General features: G+C 42.9%; 1 protein-coding gene across 4 annotated transcripts; it reads left to right on the forward strand.

The window, feature by feature from the left end:
* Positions 1-1,138: 1,138 nt before the first annotated feature.
* Positions 1,139-7,663, forward strand: Lig4 (DNA ligase 4). Of its 4 annotated transcripts, XM_077792016.1 has the most exons (3): positions 1,139-1,201; positions 4,231-5,418; positions 5,724-5,804. In XM_077792016.1, the coding sequence occupies exons 2-3, from the start codon at positions 4,265-4,267 to the stop codon at positions 5,746-5,748; spliced, it is 1,179 nt and encodes a 392-aa protein (XP_077648142.1). In that variant the 5' UTR covers positions 1,139-1,201; positions 4,231-4,264; the 3' UTR covers positions 5,749-5,804. The 4 variants fall into 4 exon arrangements, with proteins under 4 accessions (XP_077648142.1, XP_026255904.2, XP_026255913.2 ...); XM_026400119.2 differs by having other exon boundaries at positions 4,231-7,663; XM_026400128.2 differs by lacking the exon at positions 1,139-1,201 and adding an exon at positions 1,217-1,259 and having other exon boundaries at positions 4,231-7,663.
* The last annotated feature ends 16,537 nt before the right edge of the window (positions 7,664-24,200 follow it).

Below are 24,200 nucleotides of genomic sequence, written 5' to 3' on the forward strand. Positions count from 1 at the left end.
TGGTGATTGGACCCAGGGCCTTGTGCATGTGAGACAAGGACTCTACCAACTGAGCTATATCCCCAGCCTCTGGGCTTTTAATTTCTCACAATACTTTGTGGAAAAAAACTTGGTTCTCTTTGAACCAAGCAGCAAAAATCACACCACAAATTGGGGACTGGGCTTAGAATCAATTTCTGGTTTATCTAGTTAGGTAATTCATGGTTCTCATTTCAGTAATACAAAGTCTAGCACCTGAAATTGTAAGAACACTATAAATACTAAACAAGACAAGTAGACAGACAAGAGCTCTTGCATGTGACCAGCAAATGGAACCTCTTCTAATTTAACATTACTGGGTGTTTTCCAATGTAAACTGATACTTAAGTTGAATAGTGGGGGTGGGGGAATAATATTGACAGAACAGTATCATGTGGCTTTACAACATCACAGATGATTTCTGACAAATATCCAGTAATTCCACTAAACTAAACATGCAAAGAAAGTAACAATGTTGCTAACATGGAAGAAGCCATAGGATCTAAGTCCACTTCAAACTAGCACTGTGAACTAAGTTAAGTGAGAGTTTTGTAAAATGAGGATTTTGTACATTAGATAATCCCACATGGTAGTTAAAACATTTTAGAATTATTATCAGAGCCCACTGCAGCAAAATCTCACTTTGATTTTAAATCAATATTATTTTATCCTAAAAGGAAATCATTCTAACGGTTTCTCCCCCCACCTGTTATAGATAATTTCTCATTCTCCAAGGCGAAAAAGGAGAGATGACTGCAAAATTTCAATGCAAAGCAGCAGTTCCTGCAACATAAGGACTGAGTTTGTTTTTGTTCCTCAATACTAGATATCTAGAACCTCAATACTGGATATCTGGCACATCTACTATATCATAGCAGGTGCTTAATGACGGAATCCACAGTTGCGGGTAGTAGGCTAATTGCAAAGACCACTTTGAGTTCCCAGTCACAACCCCGGGCAATCACTGGGGTCCTCTCTCCCCAGGCCAAACAGGGGTTGCCGGGTGGGGGCTGTTTCGAACTCCACTGCGCCTGCGCGCGCCGGCCTCTGACGCGACGGCTGGTCCTCGCGTTTGCACTGCGCCTGCGCGGCTCACAACTGCAAGTGGCGTTCTTGCGGGCGGGGTTTCCGGTCCGGTGTCGGGTCCGGCTCTGGACGTCCGGTAGGAGGGCGGCGGGAGAAGGTGAGGCTTCCGCGGCCGGGGGCGCGGTCGGGTCGAGGTCTGGGCGCGGCGGCGTACGGTCAGAGCCCCCATTCCTTTGTGCGTTTAGGGCGGCGCGGAGCCGCGCGTGCCAGCGGCTGGACCTGGGGAGTGCGCCCGGCCAGCCTGCGTGGGCGCCGGGCTCCTGGGTCCCGCGCTGGGGCTGGGCTCGGAGCGGGCGGAGGACCGCGCAGCGGGGCCGCCTGCGGAGACTGCCCGCCCGGAGGGAGTCGCCCCTGGCGCGCCTGCACTCGGCTGCGCGCACCTGGGGGTCCCGGAGCCTCGGTTGTTCGGTGCCGCTAGTTTCTTCTCCTTGAGATTCGCCCAGAGTGTCGCCAAGTGCCAGCGCAGGTGCTCTGGCTCCGCGAGTCCTCTGTCTCGGAGGGCAGCAGCTGGTCCGGGGCTGCACAGGGGACTTCAGTTGTGCTGCCACTTCCTCTTTCTCCAATAAAACAGCGCTTGAACATCTTCTATGACCACTAATTAAAACGGGCGCTGGTTTTGCTGTGGCATCTCACAGCAGCCGGATGCATTCGTTGTGTTAATTACTGCTTCCAGTCTCTTGAAAGCTTCACTTTATTACTGTTACAACTGAAGCATCCTCCTCCCCCCACCCATTCTTATTTGCTCAGTATTTTGCACTATTAGATTTTAAATGTTGTGAGGATCGGTAAACATTAAAGTACTGATAGTTTCAAGGATTTCCTAATAGGGCACTGTGTTGAGCACGTATGTAAAAATGATCTGATTTCATCCCCATTCTAATTTCCAAAGGTTTTTTAAATTTTTAAATTTTTAAAAAATTTTTAAACTTCATTGTACTCTTAAGCTGAAACTTTAAGAAATTGTCCCATATTAATCACACAGCTATAGTCCACGTTTGAGTATTTATTAGACTCCAGAACTGAACATAACAACAAAGCTTTTTTGTCTCATTGCAAATGGAAAGAATTAGCTAAAAAGCTCAGAATCCAAAAAATAAAATTAGAGTGCATGTAAAAGAAAATTGAGATCCTAATATTTGACTTTTTATGCAATGGCAGTAAGCAAAAATTGTCTATTTATAGTAATTTTGTAATTTTATTACCTGTACATATAGTTATTTTATGTGTATTCACACCATTACCTAAATTTTGTCATTTTGTAAAGCAATTGAAGTCTTGAGTGAAATTTTGACTTTGAGACCATGTGGCATTTACAAACAGATCTATAAAACTATATCAATGTTTGAATATTCAGAGAAGTATTTCTTAATAAAGTTAATCTTATATGTATTTTACATAAATTATAGATGCAGCATGTGTGCTGTAGTATATCCACTTGAGAGAACCAGGTGGTACAGTCAGTTATGCAAACCAGAGTATGAAAGGGAAGGCAGTTACTATATCAAAATCTGAGGAAAGTGGTCTGTCCTGGGCTTATCTCTTGATCTAAACTGCTCAGTAGAAGTGGGGCTTGCTTTGTCAAAAATTAGACTGAGAGGGGCATGGTTTTTTTTCTGCAGGCTGCCCAGTGGCAGCTGTGAACCATTGCCAGTGCCATCAGAACCAGGCTGTACCCCACTAGTGGGTTGGTGTGTACATATGTGACCAGCAGGACTTTCCCCATATGCTTTCCCAGGAACCAACTGTAGGGATTTAGTAAGTGACAGGCAAACAAAGCTACTATGGGTTTGCCACTGGTAGCTGAAATTACAACATGGTTTCTGACCTGTAGAGATGGTGTGTATCTGTTTTGTGTGCTGAAGTGGGGAATCCCATGGCTTTTACTCTATAGTAGAGCTCTTTACTTCATAAAAAGCCTCTGGTTCCACTGCATGCTGGTGTGCCAGACAGGATCTGAGATGACAAGAGAAGCTGTGATCTCGAGAGAAGCTATAGAGCACTCATTTTACTTGAAGTCTATTTTGGAAAAAAATAGCTTATTTTAATATTACATTAAGCCTTAATTAAAATAGCTCTGATATATTATAGATTCTAGAAAAACTAACATTAATATTTAAAACTTCAAAGGAATTTTACATGTTTGGTAACCATTATAGGAAATGTTCTAGCCCCTAACCCAACAAAGGATCTATTTGATTTTAGAAGACTTCAGTGAAAAAATTATCACAAGACATTTTACTTTGTTTTATTTTTGCTAAAGCACTTAACATTTTATTATAGTTAGCTCTGACTACACCCTTTTTTCTTTACAGAATGTAAACTCTTTCAAAGCAGAAACATGGTGTATCTGCCCTAGTGCAGTGCCTGGTGTGGGCACCGTCACTGAGTACTTGGGGATAACTGGCATAGGGCGTGAGCCAAAGGGAATGTGCTAATGAATTTGTGTTTATAAATCTGCAAGTACCTACCTGTGATGAAATGGATAGTTAAAGTGAGGAATTCATGGGGAGAGAATTCTGAATTAGGTCTTGAATGCTGGAATGATTTTGCATAGCTATCGGGAAGAAGTAAGAGTAGACAGATACGAGTGTTTTGTCAAAGACCTTATCTATGATTAGGGTTTCAAAATTCCTACGAAGTCAAATTTCATTTCAGTGTGGGAGTTATGTGTTAAAGAACATCTGTTTTGGGCAGTGTAGTTTGAGATAAAAGATACATGAAAAGGCAGACCTTACTTCATGACTTACAAATGAAGTGTATTGTTCCTGGTTTTGTTTTTCTACCTTTATTATTAGCAGTGTTCTTTTATATTATGTGGTAAATAAGTAAGCAATGAAAGAATTGATTCAATGAATGTTGGCATTTAGGGAGAAAGATCAAAATTATTTTTCATTGTTATAATTTCAGGAAATAGAGAAAGTCATACTGTTGATAACATGCAAATTAGGTTTAAGTAAAATGGTTATTATATGTAGAGGTTGAAACACATTTCATATGTCTTATATAGAATTGATACATTTTCATTTACTAAACATTAATAAATATTCACTATGAAACAGGTGATCTCTGTAAGGCCATTATGTTAAATACTTAGCTGAGTTTTACGTTTCTCTTATTCTCTTTTAGCATTATTAGTTAAACCAAAGGATCCACTGCTTCCATGGCTGCCTCACAAACTCCACAGACTGTTGCATCTCATGTTCCCTTTGCAGATTTATGTTCAACTTTAGAGCGAATACAGAAAAGTAAAGGACGTGTAGAAAAAATCAGACACTTCAAGGAATTTTTAGATTCTTGGAGAAAATTTCATGATGCACTTCATAAGAACCAAAAAAATGTTACAGATTCTTTTTATCCAGCCATGAGACTTATTCTTCCTCACCTAGAACGAGAGAGAATGGCTTATGGAATCAAAGAAACTATGCTGGCCAAGCTTTATATTGAATTGCTTAATTTGCCGAGGGAAGGGAAAGATGCCCTTAAGCTCCTCAATTACAGGACCCCTACTGGCACGCGTGGAGAGGCTGGGGACTTTGCAATGATTGCCTACTTTGTGCTGAAGCCCCGATGTTTGCAAAAAGGAAGTTTGACCATACAGCAAGTAAATGAACTTTTAGATTCCGTTGCCAGCAATAATTCTGCCAAAAGAAAAGACTTGGTGAAAAAGAGTCTTCTTCAGCTTATAACCCAGAGTTCAGCACTGGAACAAAAGTGGCTCATACGAATGATTGTGAAGGACTTAAAGCTTGGTGTTAGTCAGCAAACTATATTTTCTGTTTTTCATAGTGATGCTATCGAGTTGCATAATGTTACCACAGATCTGGAAAAAGTCTGTACACAGCTGCATGATCCCTCTGTAGGACTCACTGACATTTCCATCACTTTGTTTTCTGCCTTCAAACCAATGCGAGCTGCAATAGCAAACATCGAGCACATCGAGAAGGACATGAGACACCAGAGTTTCTACATTGAAACCAAACTTGATGGTGAGCGGATGCAGATGCACAAAGATGGCGATGCTTATCGGTACTTTTCCCGAAAAGGCTATAACTTCACTGAACAGTTTGGTGCCTCTCCACAAGAGGGTTCTCTCACCCCATTCATTCATAATGCATTCCAGCCAGATGTGCAAACCTGTATCCTTGATGGAGAGATGATGGCCTACAACCCGAACACACAGACTTTTATGCAAAAGGGCAATAAGTTTGATATTAAAAAGATGATGGAAGATTCCGATCTGCAGACTTGTTATTGTGTTTTTGACGTGTTGATGGTTAACAATAAAAAGCTAGGACGTGAGATCCTGAGGAAAAGGTATGAGATCCTTGGCAGTACCTTTACACCAATACCAGGTCGGGTGGAGATAGTGCAGAAAGCACAAGCTCATACCAAGAATGAAGTCATTGATGCATTGAATGAAGCAATAGATAAGAGAGAGGAGGGAATCATGATAAAACATCCCTTGTCCCTTTACAAGCCAGACAAAAAAGGTGAAGGATGGTTAAAAATTAAGCCCGAGTATGTCACTAAACTAATGGATGAATTGGATATCTTAATTGTGGGAGGCTATTGGGGTAAAGGTTTGCGGGGTGGAATGATGTCTCATTTTTTGTGTGCAGTAGCAGAGAAGCCCCCTCCTGGTAAGAAGCCGTCTGTGTTTCATACTCTCTGTCGTGTTGGCTCAGGATACACCATGAAAGAACTGTATGATCTAGGTTTGAAATTGGCCAAGTACTGGAAAGCTTTTCATAGAAAAGCTCCACCAGGCAGTATTTTGTGTGGAACAGAGAAGCCAGAAGTGTACATCGAGCCTTGCAATTCTGTCATCGTTCAGGTTAAGGCCGCAGAGATTGTCCCCAGTGATATGTACAGAACTGGCTGCACGTTGCGTTTTCCGCGGATTGAGAAGATCAGGGATGACAAGGAGTGGCATGAGTGCATGACCCTGGAGGACTTAGAACAGCTGCGGGGGAAGGCCTCTGGAAAGCTGGCTTCAAAGCACTTTTGCCCAGGTGGAGATGATGAACCGCAAGAGAAAAAGCGGAGAGCACCCCCAAAGGTGAAGAAGGCTATTGGAATTATTGAACACCTAAAGGCACCTAACCTTTCTAACGTTAGCAAAGTTTCCAATATATTTGAAGATGTCGAGTTTTGTGTTATGAGTGGAACAGACAGCCATCCAAAGCCTGACCTAGAGAACAGAATTGCAGAGTTCGGTGGCTATATTGTACAGAATCCAGGCCCAGACACATACTGTGTAATTGCAGGTTCTGAGAACATCAGAGTGAAAAACATTATTTCTTCTGATACACATGATGTTGTCAAGCCTGCGTGGCTTTTAGAATGTTTTGAGACCAAAAGCTGTGTTCCATGGCAGCCTCGCTTTATGATTCACATGTGCCCATCAACAAAACAGCATTTTGCCCGTGAATATGATCGCTATGGTGATAGTTATTTTGTTGATACAGATTTGAACCTACTGAAAGAAGTGTTCTCAGGAGTTAAAAATTCTAATGAACAGACTCCTGAAGAAATGGCCTCTGTGATTGCTGATTTGGAGTATCGATACTCCTGGGACTGCTCTCCTCTCAGTATGTTTCGACACCACACCATTTATGTGGACATGTACACTGTTATTAATGACTCGAGTACCAGAATCGAGGGAACGAGGTTAGTCATCAGAGCCTTGGAGCTCCGGTTCCACGGGGCAAAGGTGGCTGCTCACTTAGCTGAGGGAGTGTCCCATGTAATTGTTGGGGAGGATCATAGTCGTGTTTCGGATTTTAAAGCTTTTAGAAGAACTCTTAAGAAGAAGTTTAAGATCCTTCAAGAACGCTGGGTAACTGACTCGGTAGACAAGTGTGAGTTACAGGAAGAAAATCAGTATTTGATATAAGCCAGCTTTCTTAGGAAGGCCTTGGATCTGGTAGACCCATTGCAATATGCAGAAATGAAGAAGTGGCAGACTGCATTTTGCTTTTTTTAATCTATACTTAAAATTGTTTTACTGTATCTAATAATACTTTTTAACTTTTAAGAGGAAAGAAATGGAATGACCCAAAGCCAAGAAATTCTCTTAGTAGTATAGTATTTTATGATCCTCCTGCCTCAGCTTCCTGAGAACTGGGATTACAGGTGTGTGCCACTGCACCCAGTAAAAATTGCAATTTTAAAAGTGAGCCTACATTTAATTTTTTATTCTAAAATTTTATTCTAAAACAGATTTTAAATCAAGTAATTTTATGTGAATTTGTATTCCAATATATAGTATTCACCAAGTAATTTTCTGGGTATAATCCATTGAGTAGGTGTCAAAATGGCATGTGTGTCATAATTTTCTTCAGAGGCCAGTAAATTGCTTTGGCTTTTTAAAATAGCTTTTGTAAATAGATTATTTAAAGTCAATGTGTATAATACACTTTTTATCTGTATTTATATATCAAATTTTGAAATACAGCCTATATTTAAAAATATTCTTTCATGATTGTTGAAATGAATGGAATTTGGTACCCGAGATACTGGGTGTAGATAATGTGATATTAGAAGTTTTATGAAACAATAGAACAAATGTGTGATTTTTATACTGGATTTAAATAAAGTATTTAATATATTAAAATAATGTTTTATTTATGTCATATTTATTTTGAAAACTCCTCAGTAGTTATTTTCTGTCAGATTTTGTGCTGTCAATATAAGTTTTAACTGGTTTGAATCAGGTTCCTTTTCAAAGTGCTTCGTGTGTCATGGAATGAGCGTTTATAAATTTAAAACTTGTACTTTTTTGTCTAATGGGAAAACTTTTTGAATACATGTAAGTATGGTGAGGGTGAAAGCCCATTATTTTGCCACCAAAGATCATATTACCTGGTAGGTTTTCATCCTAAGGGAAGTGCAGCTCCCAGACATAAAGCTATACTGTCACCTCTTGGGAGTCCTCATGCTGTTTCTGGTCACCGGAACCTGCTTGCCTCCTGTTGGTGGCTGTGCGCATTCTTGGATGCACTGTGATGTATCTGGTTAGCCATTATTGCTGGGCTTGGAATGTTTCACAGAGCTTCCTCTATTTTTATTTTTCTTTCCCTTTTTTATTTCCTGTGAAGCAGTGTGATAGATCTTCATAGTGTCATTATGAGTTTTGGGGATTTAGTCCTTAGAAGTGGAAATGCCGTTTCTTAGGTATTTTTCAGTAAAATATGTGTTTAAAAACCCCAGTGAAGGTGATTTTCTTGCTTCCTCTCCTCTTCCCTGTCTCCTAACGTGGGAGGTTCGGTTTCTCATTGCTGGACCTGTTCTGTACTTAAATTCCCTGTGTAGATATTCTGTCCCCGTGGCTTTCTGTGTACTGACAACTCCCACATTTCTTTAGCCCTCATTTCTTTGCTGAACTACAGTTCCTATATCTAACTATATACATTTCCATGTGACATCTAATAGGCCTCTCAAACCCAATGTTTGTGATTTCTTTTACAAAGTTCCATTGAAGAAACATTAAAAAATTAGTGTAATGAACCCGCTGTGTACTCTTCCCAGTTTGAATAGTTATGGATGATCAATCTTTCCTTTTGTTTCTCCAAGGTGTTGTTATATTATTAGCAATATTGAGACTGAGCCCAGGAGTGCTCTATCACAGAGCATCATCTCCAGCACTTTTTTTTTCATTCTGAAATAGGCTCATGCCACGATCCTTGGGCTGGCCTCAGTCTTGGTGATCCTCCTGCCTCAACCTCCCTGCTGGGAATACATGTATGGGCCACCATGCCTGCTCAGATTATTTTTAAAGTAATCTAGATCACCTGCTTTTATCTGCACATGTACCATAATTGAACCCTTGATATCTCAAATAAGGTGTGTTCTCTTTCAGTATTTTCTTTTACTACTCACCCTCCTCAAGGTAAAAACTGTGGAGTTATCCCTGACAGCCCATCTGCCCTCATTCCTACAATGCTTAGCACATCTATTCAGAACAGGACCTCTCTCCCCTCACTCCAGTGGCCAGCACCTAACCATTCCTCCGGTTTGTTTCACTGGTGTCTTAACCTGCCTTCTTCCATTCTCTTTGCATTATGTTCTGTTCTCCAGAGCAAAGGTTTAAAGATGCAGATCAGATCGTGTTACTCCTCTGTTAAAACCACTGACTTGCCATCAGTCATAATATCCAGCCTGTACCATGGCCTGGTTTGGGCTAGCTGGCCAGACTTTACCTGGCTTTGGTTAGCTAGTGTCATTGCCTACTCAGTACCCTCTGTGCCTCACGCCCCTCCATCACCCCCTTAGGCCCGCTGTGCTGCTCGCACCGCTGCACCGCAGCGCTCTCTGGATCTGCCCCACCCACACCCAGCCCGCACTGTCCCCCTCTCAAAGCACTGCTGCCCACCACCAGAGTGGGGCTTTCACGGACGAGGACAACTGTTTCTTGTTCGTTGTCACAGTGGTCATTCGGCTATTGATGGAATCGGTGTGCTGAAGCCGACTGAGAAAACGCTTGGCTCCTATTCCCCAAGGCCAGGCATCTTCTTCCAGGAAGCAGGACAGGATTTACCAGGAACTTGAGCCTCCTCTGAGTCACTGAAGACTTGGATCCAGGCTCAGTCACTCACTCCTCAGGATGGAGTAGATGCCCACACGTGGCTTGGCCTGAGGTCTCAGTAACAGGGTCACTTTGGGCCCTTGGACTCCTCGCCTTTGAGAAAATGGGTTGGGCTTGTCTAGTGTGGCATTCTTTAGCTCCAGAGCTATTCTGTAAAAACTGCTACAACTTATTTTCAACCAATATAAGAAATTCCTTCTCTCTCTGGTCATCCTTATGGTAAAAAGATGAATAAGGCAGTCTCTGTCCTCAAGGAACTCAGGATGCACCAAAGGATAGATAATTGGATGCCAAAGATGAGGGTTTTCCTAGTGAAGGGACCAAGGCTTTGCCCTAAGAAGGCCATGTGGAGTAGGGGAGAGGACACCTTCTACAGCCAGGTCCCCTGGGGCTCAATTCCAGTCCTGCTATCACTTGGGTATTATTTTGACCCACAACTACCTCTTTGAACCTTAGTTTCTTAATTTTCAAGTAAAAGGGACACCTGTCTCACCAAGGTTGGAGCACAGAGTTACAGCACAGCACATAGTAAGGTCTCTTCAGTTTCTATCTGCTACTCTCACCTAGGCCATCCGCGATGTGATAAGTGAGTAGATTCAGAAAGAAGTAGAACATCAGGCATCGTGGTATGGAAGGCAATACAGAAGTGTGGGGCTAGTGGTAGAGCACTCACTGTACCTACTTCTGTAGGTACAGAGGTTAGGGTAGATTTTGGAAGGTATGAAATGCCACACTACAGAATGTGGATTGTATCTGGTGTTCCAGGAAAGTGAATTGAAGAGTTGCAGGCCAGGTATCGATCTCAGATCAGGTTGTTTATTTCATTTTGTTTTTGTTTTTTCAGTTTCAGTTTTTAGACCACTTTATTGAGGTTTCATTGAAACGAGAGACTCCATGTATTTGATTGTATTCAATTTGATGAGTTTGGAGATAAGCACACACCTGGGAGATCATTGTCACAATCAAGGCCACAAACTTATTAACTCAAAAAAGTCACCACCTCTCACCTTGACCGATTCCTCTTACCTCTTCACCATCCACAGACGCAGTGCCTCCTGAGCTCCAGGCTCTGTTCTGTCTCCTGGTGGGACAGACGTCCCTGTCTGTCTTGCAGGCACTTCAATTGGGAACAGGGGAAGACTGTTTCCTCTGCTCTGAAGTCTCGATTCACCCTCCTTAAAGTCTGTTTCCTTATCATTTCAATCCTGGGAGTGTAAAATGGTGCCACCTTTAAAAACTGGTAATTTTTAAAGTTGTAGATCTGTAACTCATCAAGTCTATACTGTCACAAGAGGAGGAGAAAAAGCAGTCTACAAAATCATTGGTACAAGAATATTCAAAGAACCTGTTTCCCTGATAGCTGTAAACCAGAAAGCCATTCATCTTTCAGTCGGAGATGGATAAAGAAATCAATCCGTATGCTCACATCACAGAACTCTCCTCAGCAGCCTCCGAGTGCCAGCTGATGCCCACAGGAGTGAGCATTCCTGCTTGAGTGACAGAAGCCAGATGCAAATAGCACACATATTGTATGATCCCGTTATATGAAGTCCAGAAACAGATAAAACTAATCCTTAGTGATAGAAATCAGAGCCGACTTGTCTCTGGGAAGGAGGGTTAACTGAAAAGGAACAAAGAGATTTCTGAAATGATAGAAATTTAATTACCTTGATTGACATGTTGGTTACACAGATGTACATCCTTATCAGGGCTCTTAAGATTTTCTTATTTTACTGCTTGTAAATTATATTTTAATAATTTCCTTAAATATTAAAAACAATTATTGACTTCATAGTCTTCTAGAGACAAAATATCCCAGTATTTTTAAATGAATGCTGTGAGAACATCAATAAAACATTTCCAAACAATTTTCAATTTTAAGGAGTATGAGGATGAACCAATATTAAGGTCTGTATTAGGCATGCAACTGTACTCATGGACTAAAGGCAGCAACGAAAGCTGGTTTAAGAAATTCAGTATTTTTCATAGAGAAAATAAATGAATGACGTAAAATGGAGACTTATTAAATATACTTTTTAAAAGAGCAAATCTTTGGCATTCTTGGGTGGCGGTGACAATCTAGCTTGTTTTTTGAATCTCTCAAATTCCCACATAAAAACCAGACAGAATGATTAGGTAGCAAACAAAACCCCACAGACAGTATTTACAACAGTGAGTGATGAGGTACCCCCCAAACCCAACATACACCTAGGTGAGGGCAAGCAGGTGGACACCAAGGTCAGCGTGGATTCCAGTGCACCAAAACACGCCAAAATAGAAGAAGAAAAGGAAAGTAGGAATGAAGAAACTCTGGAAAAAATGACACATTTCAGAAAAACTCAGAAATAAGGTGACAGAACTCAGGAATTAGATGTAAACTCTACATGTAATTAGTAATCTAAACCCATAGAAGAAGTGATGGTGTTATTTCACTTTCTACCACTTTAACAAATACATGAGACAATCAACTCGTAGAAGACAGTTGTGTTCTGGAGGTTCCAGTGCTGGACTGATTGGTTCTGTTACTTTTGCTCTGGGGCCTGTGGCAAGAAAACACATCACGCTGGGCATGGGTGGTGGAGGAAGACTGCTCACCTCGCGGGGGGAAGAGAAGGCAGAGCTGGGGCCCACAGTCCCCCTGGAGGGCATGAGGTGACCTAAACACCTTCCAAACGCTCCACCTCTTAACGGTTCCAAGTCTCCTGATAGTGCCACCTCGGGAATCACACCTTCAGCTCCTGGGCCTTTGGGGTCCACAGAATCCACACTCTAGCAATGTGTCTAACTACATACCACAAGAGTCTACACAAAATCTTAAAGGTTTTGGTCTTTTTATCACTGTTAAGTCAGTTTGGGGGTAAAGGGGCACGGGTTGGCACTTTTTACTCCACGGCCTCGTTGACATCACTCTTCCTTATGTCTGACTCTTGAGAAGGCCAAATAGCCTCTGGTCCTTCTCGTTCAGTGGGAACAAATGTGATGACCTCTGAGGTGTCTTACAGTGACCACATTCTGAAATTTAGGAGTCATTGTTGATTGGCCTCAAGTTAATTTATTGGTATACCTTTTATTTTTATGAGGAGATCTTGAGCTAATATTGTTGATTTGGTTGATGAATGAACCTGAGAGGACAGCTGATGGGCAGATCCAGAGGAGGCCAGGAATCCCCAAATATGGATCTAATGACGACTTTCCCAAGGAGCAAGGCTTCATTTCCATCACCCTTTTGATTTGGACATATGAAGTTCCTCTACTTATGTAAATAAAAAGATCCTTCACAGATGTGACACTCTCATCAGTCTTCAATATTAATGTAAGTGTGGAAAACTTGTTCCCTTAAACAAATGCATCTTCGAGATAAAACGTCATGCAGTTGTCCCCACAGTACAAACACAAATCCAATCAGACTGCCTTCTCTAAGCTCCTCCTTGTAGAGAACCTCTGTAGAAAAGGAGGAGCCACAGAAACTCCCCCAACTCCTACCCAAATCAGCAGAGCATAGTGCACAAAAGGCCACCCTTATCCTAAGTGGCATGTGGCTGCTGTCCAGGCCAGAGTGTTGGTTATCTAGCAGCACCAACATGCTTTTGGTCATGGGAAAAGGCAGGCAAATGAAGCACAATCCATGAATTCTGGAGTCGTGGTGAGTTTAATGTTGTCATTCCATGTTAGTTAATGATTGTAAAATGGCAAAGCTACTGGCAGTCTTCATAGACGGAATTATTGTTTCTTAGCTTTCTCTGCTTGCTGATGAAGGCTCCTGCTGAGCTTAAGGGGTACTCTTACAAAAAATAAAGGAAGTTGAACTCAGGAATAACATAGGTCCTCAAATTCTTTAAAAAGCATATTATAGCATTCAAAGGCAAAAATGTCATCCAGCCAATGCATTCTCTAAATTCCATGCTTCCTATAGTTCATGTCAATGTCAATAAGGTACCTTTACCGCCTACAACTCTGGCTTTTACAAGGATTGGTGCAAGGTTCCAGAGTGTTCCAAAACTAATGTCCCCCAGAGTTGGAGTCATTCTATTCCTGTTCCCGCTGCATCCTCTAAGTCACCCCCTCTGCTGCAGCGCTGGTGGGATTAGGAGCTGTGAGACCCTGAGTGTCTGGCTTTTCAGCTGATTGTCCGGGGACCTCAGGGTTTACAAGGACATTTCCATCTAAAGTTTGTAATTGTTTTAATGTCTTTGGCTTTTTATGTGAATTGATAAATAAGATGTATACTGTTCCCTGTGAAATGGAGTGATTTGAAAGCCTCTGGAAATTAAGCAAGCACTTACAGTTGCTGAGTCTGACAAGTGGCTCTGTGACTCACTGGGTCCCTTGATCACTCAGCGGGACGTTGCTTGCCAGCATGGAAGTTAGGGGCGTCACTCAGCAGGGAAGTTGGATTTTTAAATTCTCAGTCACATAAATTAGTTTCTCGATATATATTTGATGAAAAAGGAAACCAAATGTGCATCAACTAAGATAAAGCAAGCTAATGAAGATCACATCATAGGAACACTACAAGTGCAGATTGTCAGGCTGTGTCCCCCAGGTCCGAGTTCCCATCTATCATAGCAAGTTCCCTCTAGCAGTTCCAAAAGCAGTGTTGAACAAAACAATGATAGATCATTCTGATAATCCTAGTGTTTGCCTTTTATTTATTAGTAATTTAGCACTATTCATAGTCCTGTTGTATTTATTTGTAGAACAGGTGTTTGCAAATAACTCCAGATGTTCCTTCTCTCTAGGTTCTTAGAAAATGACCATTTAAAAAAAATAATCTGCTTGGTTTTTTGAAGTCCAATTTCCAAAATTAGATATCAGGAAATTGTTCTTATATATTCTTGATTTTGAAGCAGTTAGTTTTTAGCATATATTTCAATATTTAATAGGTTTCCAAATAGCATATACTGTGCTATTTTAAATTTTTGCCAGCAATTCACAGCTACTTTTATAATTCATTAAAAATTATTTATAAAACAGTATTTCATTCACATACTATGAATATTATTCCAGATATTGTGGCATCACACATCAATCCAAAGCTAGGGATTTAAAACATGGTCAGGAATTCAGACTGCACACAGCAGCAGCCACTCGTCTGGGTCCCCTTCTGTCTGGGGATTCAGCTGGCAGTGGTGGCTCTGTCCTTGCTGACCCTGGGTTTCACAGCCTCAGGAAGCTGGATTCCGACAGGGGCTTCGATGGTGGGAAGTGACCATTCCCCAGTTTACCCTCCAGGTTTCAAAGCCGCCACAGCAAACCCAAGCAGATGTTTGCCCCCGGAAGTGAGCTGCTTAACCAGCGTCTCCTCAGGCTGATGCAGACACAGGGGTGGCCAGAATCTGGAGGGGAGTGAAGGACCCTGAGAGGAGGAGCCTAGATCACTGAGTGGGCTTCAGCACAAGTCTGGGTCCCAGGGAGGCTGCTGGTGGGGTCTCAACGGAAGTGAGGAGCATGTAGGAGGCCAGGGGATGAAGGGTCATTGTGGGAAGGAGCTTGGGGACCTCGCCTCCTGGGACAGGCAGAACCTCAAGTGATGAACAGGGTCCTACAGATAAGGAGAGCATCCAGCAGTGTTGAGGGCGACCCCGGGCCTCCTGCGGCCTGTAGTCAAAAGTGGATGATCCACACAAATCCATTTTCTGTTTGTTAAACACGAAGGAATAGAAAATTGATAATTCTGAACATTCTCAGTATATCCAGAAAGCAAAAGCTGTCACAATTAAGAATTTGCTTCCAGAAGTGTAAAGAGCAGAAAAAGCTGAGGTGTGACCTCAGACACTCCTGAGGATCAGCCCACTGCCTCACAAAGGCCGGGATCCTCCCAGAGCCTCTCCATCAACAGAGGGGCCTGCAGAAAGGCGAGGCCTGCAGTCCCTGCACCCTCTCGGCACGGGGGCATTAGGGAGGCACACTGCGAAGATCTGTGAGGAGGCCTTTGTCCAGTGAAGGCCACCGAGAAGATCATGGCAGCAGAAAACCCACCGTCTGGACAGAAAGAAACAGGCAGAGCAGAGAGTGAAGGGAGGCGAGGGGGCGCCTGAATTCCACGGGCAGGAAGCGGGCGCGGGATGCAGCCCAGCAGCAAAGCGCCTGTTCCCTGGAGAAAGAGGGACGACTGGTGGCAGAGGCCTGAGACCTGGGGGTGGACCACAGCCCAGTGCTCTCTGGGAGCTTCGAGAGCTAACCCAGGAGCTGTGAGCCCATACCTGGGTTCCTAGAACTGCTGTGGACAAGGCACCACTCTCACTGTCCGTCCCTCCTCCCTTTTGCAGGGGAGTGCCCATGGCTGTCATCTCTGTGGGGCCACCGCTGCTTGTGGGTGTGCTGGAGGCAGGCGACATCTCGGCTCCGTCTGTGGAGATGGAGAGTGTACCTAACAGTGTGCACCAGCAGCCTCATCCCCGGAGCCTGGTCCAGCTGAGGACTCTCATGCTCTGCTGTAGACTGCTGCAGGGCATAAGACTTGGGACTTCGGGGAGAGAACCTTGAAAGGGAGTGAATCATTGAGGGCCAGAGAGGACACTACGTGGATGGACTTTAAGATGACCCCATGACCTCTGCTTCCTGGCGTTCACTGTCTGGTCGGACCCCTTCCGTTTGTGGAAAGACCTGTGATCTTCATCTTTTCAGCAGAACTTGGTGGGGTGATGGAGTGTCACTCTCACAGCAGACTTACCCCATCTCTCTCTTTTCCTCCCCACTCTCCCTCTCCATCTTCTCCTCTGCCCTCTCTCACCTTTCAGTAGATTGGATCCTGGATGTCTCCCAAAGGCCCGTGTGCACCCAGAGGCTGGTGCCCAGAGTAGCACTAAGGGGAGTGTCAGAATCTTACAAGGTGGAACCTAGTGGGAGATCTTTGAGTCATAAGGAGGTTATCCTTGAAGGGGGTGTGGGACCTCAAGCCCACCCGCTTCCTTTCTTTGTCTTGGTGGCCCACATGTGCTCTGCTATACAGTCCTGCCATGTGTGCTGCCTCACCCCAGGCCCAAAGCCATAGGACCCATCAATCACCATGAGAACTTCCAAAATGGTGAGTTAAAATGAACCTTTTATCTCTATAAGTTGATCATCTCGGGTGTTTATTACAGTGGCGGGAAACTGAGGTTGAGCTTTACAGAAGAGAGTTGCTGTAGACCCACAGCTCCAAGGAAGAAAACCCTGGGAGTCGGGAAGCAGGTGTTCTCCCAACTGAGCTTGCAGATGAGGACTCCTCGTGCTCTCATCTTTCTGAGCCTTAGAATGATGAAATAAGGTATTTTTTGTCAAACTGCTCAGCAGTCTATGGTGCTCTGAAGAACTATTCCCCCTTTCCTGGCTGGCTATCCAAAGTTGGCCGGAAAGAAGTATAAATTGATTGTAATTCACTTATAATTGATCTCTAACTATTTTTTCCTTCTAATCTCTCACACTTTGCCAACTCTGGTCAAACTGACTTTCTATATTTCACACATTCTAACTCCATGTCTCTCCTGCTCCCTCTGTCTGTAAGGTCTCCGTGAAGATTGACATGGCAGTCTTCAAACTTCCAAATTTTATCATTCTCTAAAGTCACAGGTCATATATCATTTTTCTTCAGAAAAGAAGACCCTTCTTCCCAACACCTAAAAAGCTCAAAAATTTTGTGCTCTTTATTGTTTTCTGCCTCATAATCTGTTTATCTAACTTCACCTTCTGGTTTAGCTTTTTAGAGGATATGAAAATTGCCTGTGAATCTTTTATGTTTCAGTGTTTTATCAATTTCTTTGGAGTACGATCATGCCACTAAGTTTTAGATTTAATATTGGTACATATGAAAATAACCATACCACCAATTTAAACCTCTCTGCTCGAATGAAAAAATAAACAACAAGAAAAACCTTCATATATGGCTCTGTAGCCAAGAGCAAGGACCTGGAAACAGATGATCCTGATTTGAAACCTGGTGTCCCTGCTTGGACATGTCAGATAATATCCCATGCTTTAGCTTCCTGTTCTACAAAATGGGATAATTAGGGCATTTAGATTATAGAGTTGTTTTGTAGCTGAGTGTGCATTAGAATGATGCTTAGAAAGGTGTCCTCTATCAGTAAATTTTTGCACGTGGTATGAGAATAAAATACTGGTACAGAGGTGCTGTGATAGACGCATAAAGGAAAACCTTACAAAATCACCAAGAACCTTTTCTGTCTTCCTTTGGACTGTGGTTCACATCTGGGGGTGTTTTTTGCCTCTCCAATTGATGACATTTGGAGACTGACCCTCAGGCTCAGGTGGCACTGCCCGAGTCTGGTTAGTAAAGATGAGGACTTTTGTTAAATATCTCAAGAGGAATAGAACAGCCCTGCATGGTGAGCAGTTATCCAGACTGAGGTGTTTATGGTGCTGAGGCTGAGAAAGCCATTCGGAGTCGTCTAAAGCGTGATGTGAAGAGATGTCATGTCACCCTGAGCCTCACTTAAGCTGCACTGCAAGTCCGTTTTCCACCCATGAGACAGATGCTAATTCCTGCTTACTTCCTTTAAAAGGTTAGTAGGTGGGTTAATTAGTGTTTGCAAAGTCCTTTGAAGTTTTGAAGCCCTACACACATGCTACTTACCATTAATTACCATTCTGGAAGACCTATGCTGTGAATCCTACTTCTTCTCTATCAAAGCCAACCCTCAAAGACCTAAGTAAGATTGAATTATTTTTGGTAAGTTGGAGCATTTTTAATGAGAAAGATAGGCATCGGGGACCTAAGTGAATTGTAGATACTTGGATACGACTGTATATAAATGGGCTCATTAAGATCAGGAAAACTTAGATTCTGCTCTGGGATCTGCTGGTTATGGTGGAGCACATTTCCAATTATGCGATACTGTACGTATGAGAAGGTAGAAGCATGAATCTGCAATGCAAGTGTGAATGATTATAAAGAAACAAATAATTCATGGAAGTGAATTTCTATTATATTTATAAACTGCCTTTCTTCCACCAATAAATCACAGTGTAATTTAGATTGTTCTGACAGATGAACACAATAAAATGATTTACACTTTTAAAAAACCTAAGATCTGGGTATGATAAAATGCTTTTTTCTTCTAGATGCAAAGTATAAATCACATCTTGTAAATGTAATTTTATACTTTGACGCAGTAAAAAAGTCTTTACGTGTCAAGGCAGCGCTTGGTTTTGCTTTCCTGGTTATGTCATTTTGCTGTTAGGAAACAGAGCCTAACCTCCCGGTTTGCACACTGATTGTACTGTATTCTGCTAAAATGTCTGTGGTGCTCTCCAGCTCGGCATGGACCTGCTGTAGAGCATTCCTCGCTGCAGGCCTGGGGTAGGAGCAGATTGAGTGTCCCTGTTGAGTTGTGAGATTCTGCTTTGTCAAATTCTAACGTTTGCACATATGCAATGTGCAAATGTTAGAATAGATACTCAACTCAGCATCTATACTGGTGACATCCATTTCCTGGTACCTCACTGTGGGGGTGAAATTTAGAAACTTTCTGGATGAGGAAGAACATATCTTTGATCTCTCCCCAACCCTGAGAAATAGTATAGTGTCAGAAAGAAGAAAGAGGCTTAAAAAATAAAGTTAGAATTTTTAGAATCTAGAAAATAGGACTCAAAATATTGATTGGAAAAATAAAATATCAAGAAATATTAAGGAAGAAAAATGTTGGGGGATGACTACACATAGGTTGTAACAATTGAGTTTTGCTGGTGGCAACTGTACAGGGTCGTATAAACTAGTATGACGCTTTAGTCCTAGACACAGTATGGCTCTCTTACAAGACTAAACAGCTTGGACAGCACAGAATAGATTCCACTGTGTGTAAATCTAGTGCGTAATGAAGGCCAGGGTCCCTGTCCACAGGGGAACATGGCTTACTCCATCTGTAGCTTGGGGACAATGGTACAGCCATCTGGAGGACAGACAGTAAATTTGGAATCCTCTCATTCCTTACAGAAAAATGTATTTCAGATAAACCAGACATTTAAAAGAAAAAAAAGCCATACAAAAATATAAAATTAGGGGAGAATTATTGTAAACAAAAACAACAACAAAATGCTCCAAGAGACAGAAGAAAATAATGCTAAATTTAATGTATAAAAATGCTTTTCATAAAATTCACCATAAGTCAGCCAAAGGAGATGGATGGTACAGTAAGTGAAGTATTTGTAACAAAGTCCCAGAAAATGACTTTTTTTTTAATTACACGAAGAGCTCCTATTAGAAAATCTAAGTAGATAGTCCAATGTTCAAAAACATAAAAATAGGGGTCTAAGCAAGCAAATGGCTACGACACTGACAAAAGACACCTGTGGCACCTCTAACAAAATGTGACCGACCCAAGTCCCTGCTGCCCTGAGAGGGTTCTGATGTCTGTGTCTGTCGCCTCTCGAAAAATGGGGGTGTTCCTGCCCGCGCCAGGGGACTCTGCTGTGGTCACCCTTCTGTTTGTTTATTGAAGACACAGCAACAAAGCCGCCTTGACCACAGTGAAATGTCACTGGGGTTGAGGGGTGCTCCATGAGGAGGCTCCGCTGTATTCTGGACACATTTATAGAGATTAAAGTGACTTGGCGTTCATGGTGGGTGGCGTGGGGACAAGCTAACTGAAACCCTGCTTCGACTTTGTTTTTCAAGAAGCCATAATCCTAAGAAGTTAGTGGAACAGAGCTGAGATTTGCTGCTCTTTCCTTGATGTCGCTGCACTGAAGACAAACGCTTTGGGATGTTGGTGCAGTTGGGTCCTCTCCATTTGTCCAGAGTGGATCCTCTGCTAGACAGAGGGTGAGGTGGGAAGTCCCAGGTGCCACCCAACAGTGTTGTCTTTCTCGCTATCCCCAGAACAACCCTGGGCTGAGTGTCCTCCTCCACAGACCTCAAAATGTATGTTCTCCAAGATGTGGTGGTTTTCCTTAACATACATTTATGAATTAAAGGAGTTTCCTCTGTTGTATGGGAAACCAAAGTAAAATCAGTTTAACTTTTCAATACAGAAACTTAGTGATGTGTTTCTTGTCTCCTAAGAATAAACTTATTGGAAGATAATCCATAAAGTGCTTTCTCAGACTGTCTGTTAACAGCCAAGCACAAATGCCAGCCTTGGTCCTAACAGCTGCCAGACTCATGATTCACTGAACAGGACAGTACATTTCAACCTTACTTGATTTCGTTAATTAGTATAAATGAGATCACTGTAGGGGCAGTTGCTAATTATCAGTTACCTTCCAATACCTGATGGGAGAGGTGGAGAAGATATGCAAATTTTAATTATATTCATCTATTTGGGCATGGTGAGAAGGGAGAGTCACAGTGTCATCATGTCCTTCTTAGTGTCAATCTTTAAAATGAAATCCCATATGCTTGGAAAGGAGCATATGCAAGGGAAGTTATCTCGGTACCCTTTGCAATAGACAGGGCACCGTTGGGAACAATCTAGATGCTGACTATAATAGCACGTGCTGAATTGTCGGGGTTTTTAGTCCTCGTTCCCTCCCGACCTGCCCCACCAGGACGAGTCAAGAAAGGAGGGGGTCGACTGACCACCCTGACCGCCCAGACCCAGCTCTCCCTCGCCAGAGGACAATCAGACGCGCCAGGGAGACCATCAAGGCTGGAGCTCCTTTAGTGAGGAAGCACACACAGCTAATATAAGGCACAGGAGCCAAGCAGGATAAAGACCAGCAGGGTGGGGAGTATTCACGTGTACACCCATTCTACAGGCAGTAAGGGGAGACACTAACTGTCCACTAGGGGCGGACGGGTTCTGAGCCTATCCTAGAGGTGGCTGATTTTTCGTCATAACCCATGGTAACACCTTCTGGCTGATCGCCAGGCGCCATCCTAGCCATGTGCCGCCCCAAGACCAGGAAGTGAGCATCAGTCTGCAAGTTAGATTTCCTTTTCTCCATCATAGGTTTCTATTTCTCTGATGTGACGTGCCCTACACTGAATCACACCCAGCCAGTGAGGAGTCTTGGTGACTTGAGATGTGGCTGAGTGGTATACAACCTTTAAAGGCATATTTTGAATGCCTAAGAAAGTAAGACTTTGCAGACCATTATCAAAATGTGATCACTGATTTTATGTAGGTGGAGTAATTATGGATGCTTCAATTTCTTTGGTTTTTCCGAACTTTTCTAGTAGCTTAGTACCAAAGGAAGAATTCTAATAAAATGCAATTGGTATGACCTTGAAAATGAGATACTGAGCACTGACACTGAACACTGAATCAGACATCTTATTTTATTCTCCAAATAGAATTCATAATATATTCCCATTTTATTCTCTTGAATAATTTAAATTTTAAAAATATCTATTCTTTTCCAACCAATGATCCCTTCATTTACCTCACAAGTTTTTTTTGAGAGAGAATTTTTAAATATTTTTTAGTTTTCGGTGGACACAACATGTTTATTTTTATGTGGTGCTGAGGATGGAACCCAGCGCCCTGCGCATCCCAGGTGAGCCGCATCTCCAGCCCACCTCAGAGTTTTTACTAATGGCAAAGGAGAGTTGTGTTTTCATCCTCACGGTAAGTTTTCAGGTGAGATCTAGTTAGCGTCCACTGATGGTCTTGCTGACTGCGAATGAAGACTGGGACGTCATGGAGCTGAGGAGGTGCGGGGAGGACTGGCACAACCTTCTCAGCAGAACACAGCACTGCAAGGCCCCCCGCCCCCAGCAATGTGGATACTTACTTACTTTCTTTAAGCAATAACTGACTTTGTAGCACAGTGTATCAAAATAAAGTAAAATAAGAAGTGACAATTCACCAGATGTCCTTTGTATGAATGATAGAAACTGAGCTGAGGAGCTGTGGCCACATCAAGTGACTCTTGGCCCCTTCTGTCCTCCCAGAGTCTTTGGATGAGCTGAGCATAAATCTTGCTTGAAGATTGTGCCTTTTAAAGACAACAGACAGAAAATCAAAGGAGAGAGAGGGGGAAAGGGCATGTGATAAGAGGAGGGGACAATAAACAATCATGGCTTGGGCTGAATACCGGTGCGCCTGGCTCCTGGGTGAGGCAGGGCACCCTGGTTTGCCCATGCTCCCGTCCTCCACGCCCTGCCTCCTCTGCAGCGCTCGGAGTGTGCTTCAATTTCTTCACGTGATGCCTTTGTCCTAGATGGGGTGCCCACTGGCCCACCTCTCACAGCCTGTCGTAAATGACTTCTGGGGACGTACAGGAAATGCACTGGCCCTACTGCCTGTGCTCTCCTGTGCTCACGGGTTCCGGAGAAGCCACTCTGCCTGTGAACATCCTTTTCTCAGCTGCTCCGTTCACCTCTCAAATCCTACTGTGCTTTCTGCCTAAACCCTCTGATCTGAACTGCTCTATTTTACTTAGGAACTCTCAATAGTTCTTTCAAAAAATATTTCGCTTCCTGCCTGTATTTTTAGGATTTTCCCCACTTCATTTATAATCTGTATAGGCATGTCTTATGTACTGATGGATTCCTTAGGTACCATTGCACTGTCATATTTTATGCTTGCATTTTATATTAGTAGTGTTTCAACAAAAATAGACAGTAATGGTGATGAAAAGATGATAAGTAAAGGTTATTGTGTAGGTTTGCCAATGCATAAGTTGGGGGACTCATCACTTTAAATAGATGGTTATGGAAAAAAAGAAGCTTTGTGGTGGGGTAATAATGCCTAACTTAAAGGGAAAAATATATGGGTTGACACAGAATAGGTACCAGGAATCATTGGAGTGAACTCTGGAAAATGCACCAAGAGAATTATGCAGAAACTAGATGATTGGACATGTGTTTGGGGAGAGGCTTGGGGCTCGTCAGTGGCAGGAAGCAGCATCCTCAATTTTATGGTGGGGCTCTGGAGTCAGTGTGTCCACAGTATCACCAGCTGGGGAACCTTGGACTGCAAACTTAATAGCTGTGGGCATCTGTCCACCCCTGAATCCATCGTGACAATAGGACTTCCAGTGAAGATGAGTCGGTACCTGGAAGGGGCCTAACTGCCTGGCCCCAGAGACAGAGACATTTTTCTGGGGCCTGAAACTCATACAATTTTCTGACTTTCAAACAAGAAAATTCGAAAAAAAAAAGTTGAAAAGTAAGGAGATCAGGTGATTATCTTAATTAAAAGGAACAGGTGATAGTTTTGGCTGATCTCATTGTGGGAAAGCCTTTGTTGGAGCTGCAAGTCCTGCTTATGTCCTCTTGGGTACCTCGCTGGCCATCCAGGTCCTGTGGGGTGCTGGCTGGCCATGGCTGCTGGCTGCTGGCCCCGACTGGCCTGCAGCCCTCCTCCCTCCAGCAGGCCCCTTGACCACCCAGCCTCTCCTGTTGGGACCCCACTGGCCCCAGGCCTGGCCTGCACAGAGGTGCGTGGGTTGCCCTCTCCTCCTGACCCAGACACCCTCCTTTTGAGACCCTTACTGTGCAGTATGATCACACTTTTTTTTTTTTAAAACTCTGTTTAAAAGTCTGGATATATTAGTACTTTCAGAGAAAGTTCTAGAAATGCTGGTGACTTCTTCATGGTAATGGAAGCTTTCTTTACCTTCCCTT

The sequence above is a fragment of the Urocitellus parryii genome, chromosome 2, assembly GCF_045843805.1.
Source record: "Urocitellus parryii isolate mUroPar1 chromosome 2, mUroPar1.hap1, whole genome shotgun sequence".
Lineage (NCBI taxonomy): Eukaryota > Metazoa > Chordata > Mammalia > Rodentia > Sciuridae > Urocitellus > Urocitellus parryii.

Coding starts and splice junctions, on each gene's coding strand:
- Lig4 (XM_026400119.2), top strand. CDS start 4,265: ATGGCTGCCTCACAAACTCCACAGACTGTTGCATCTCATGTTCCCTTT.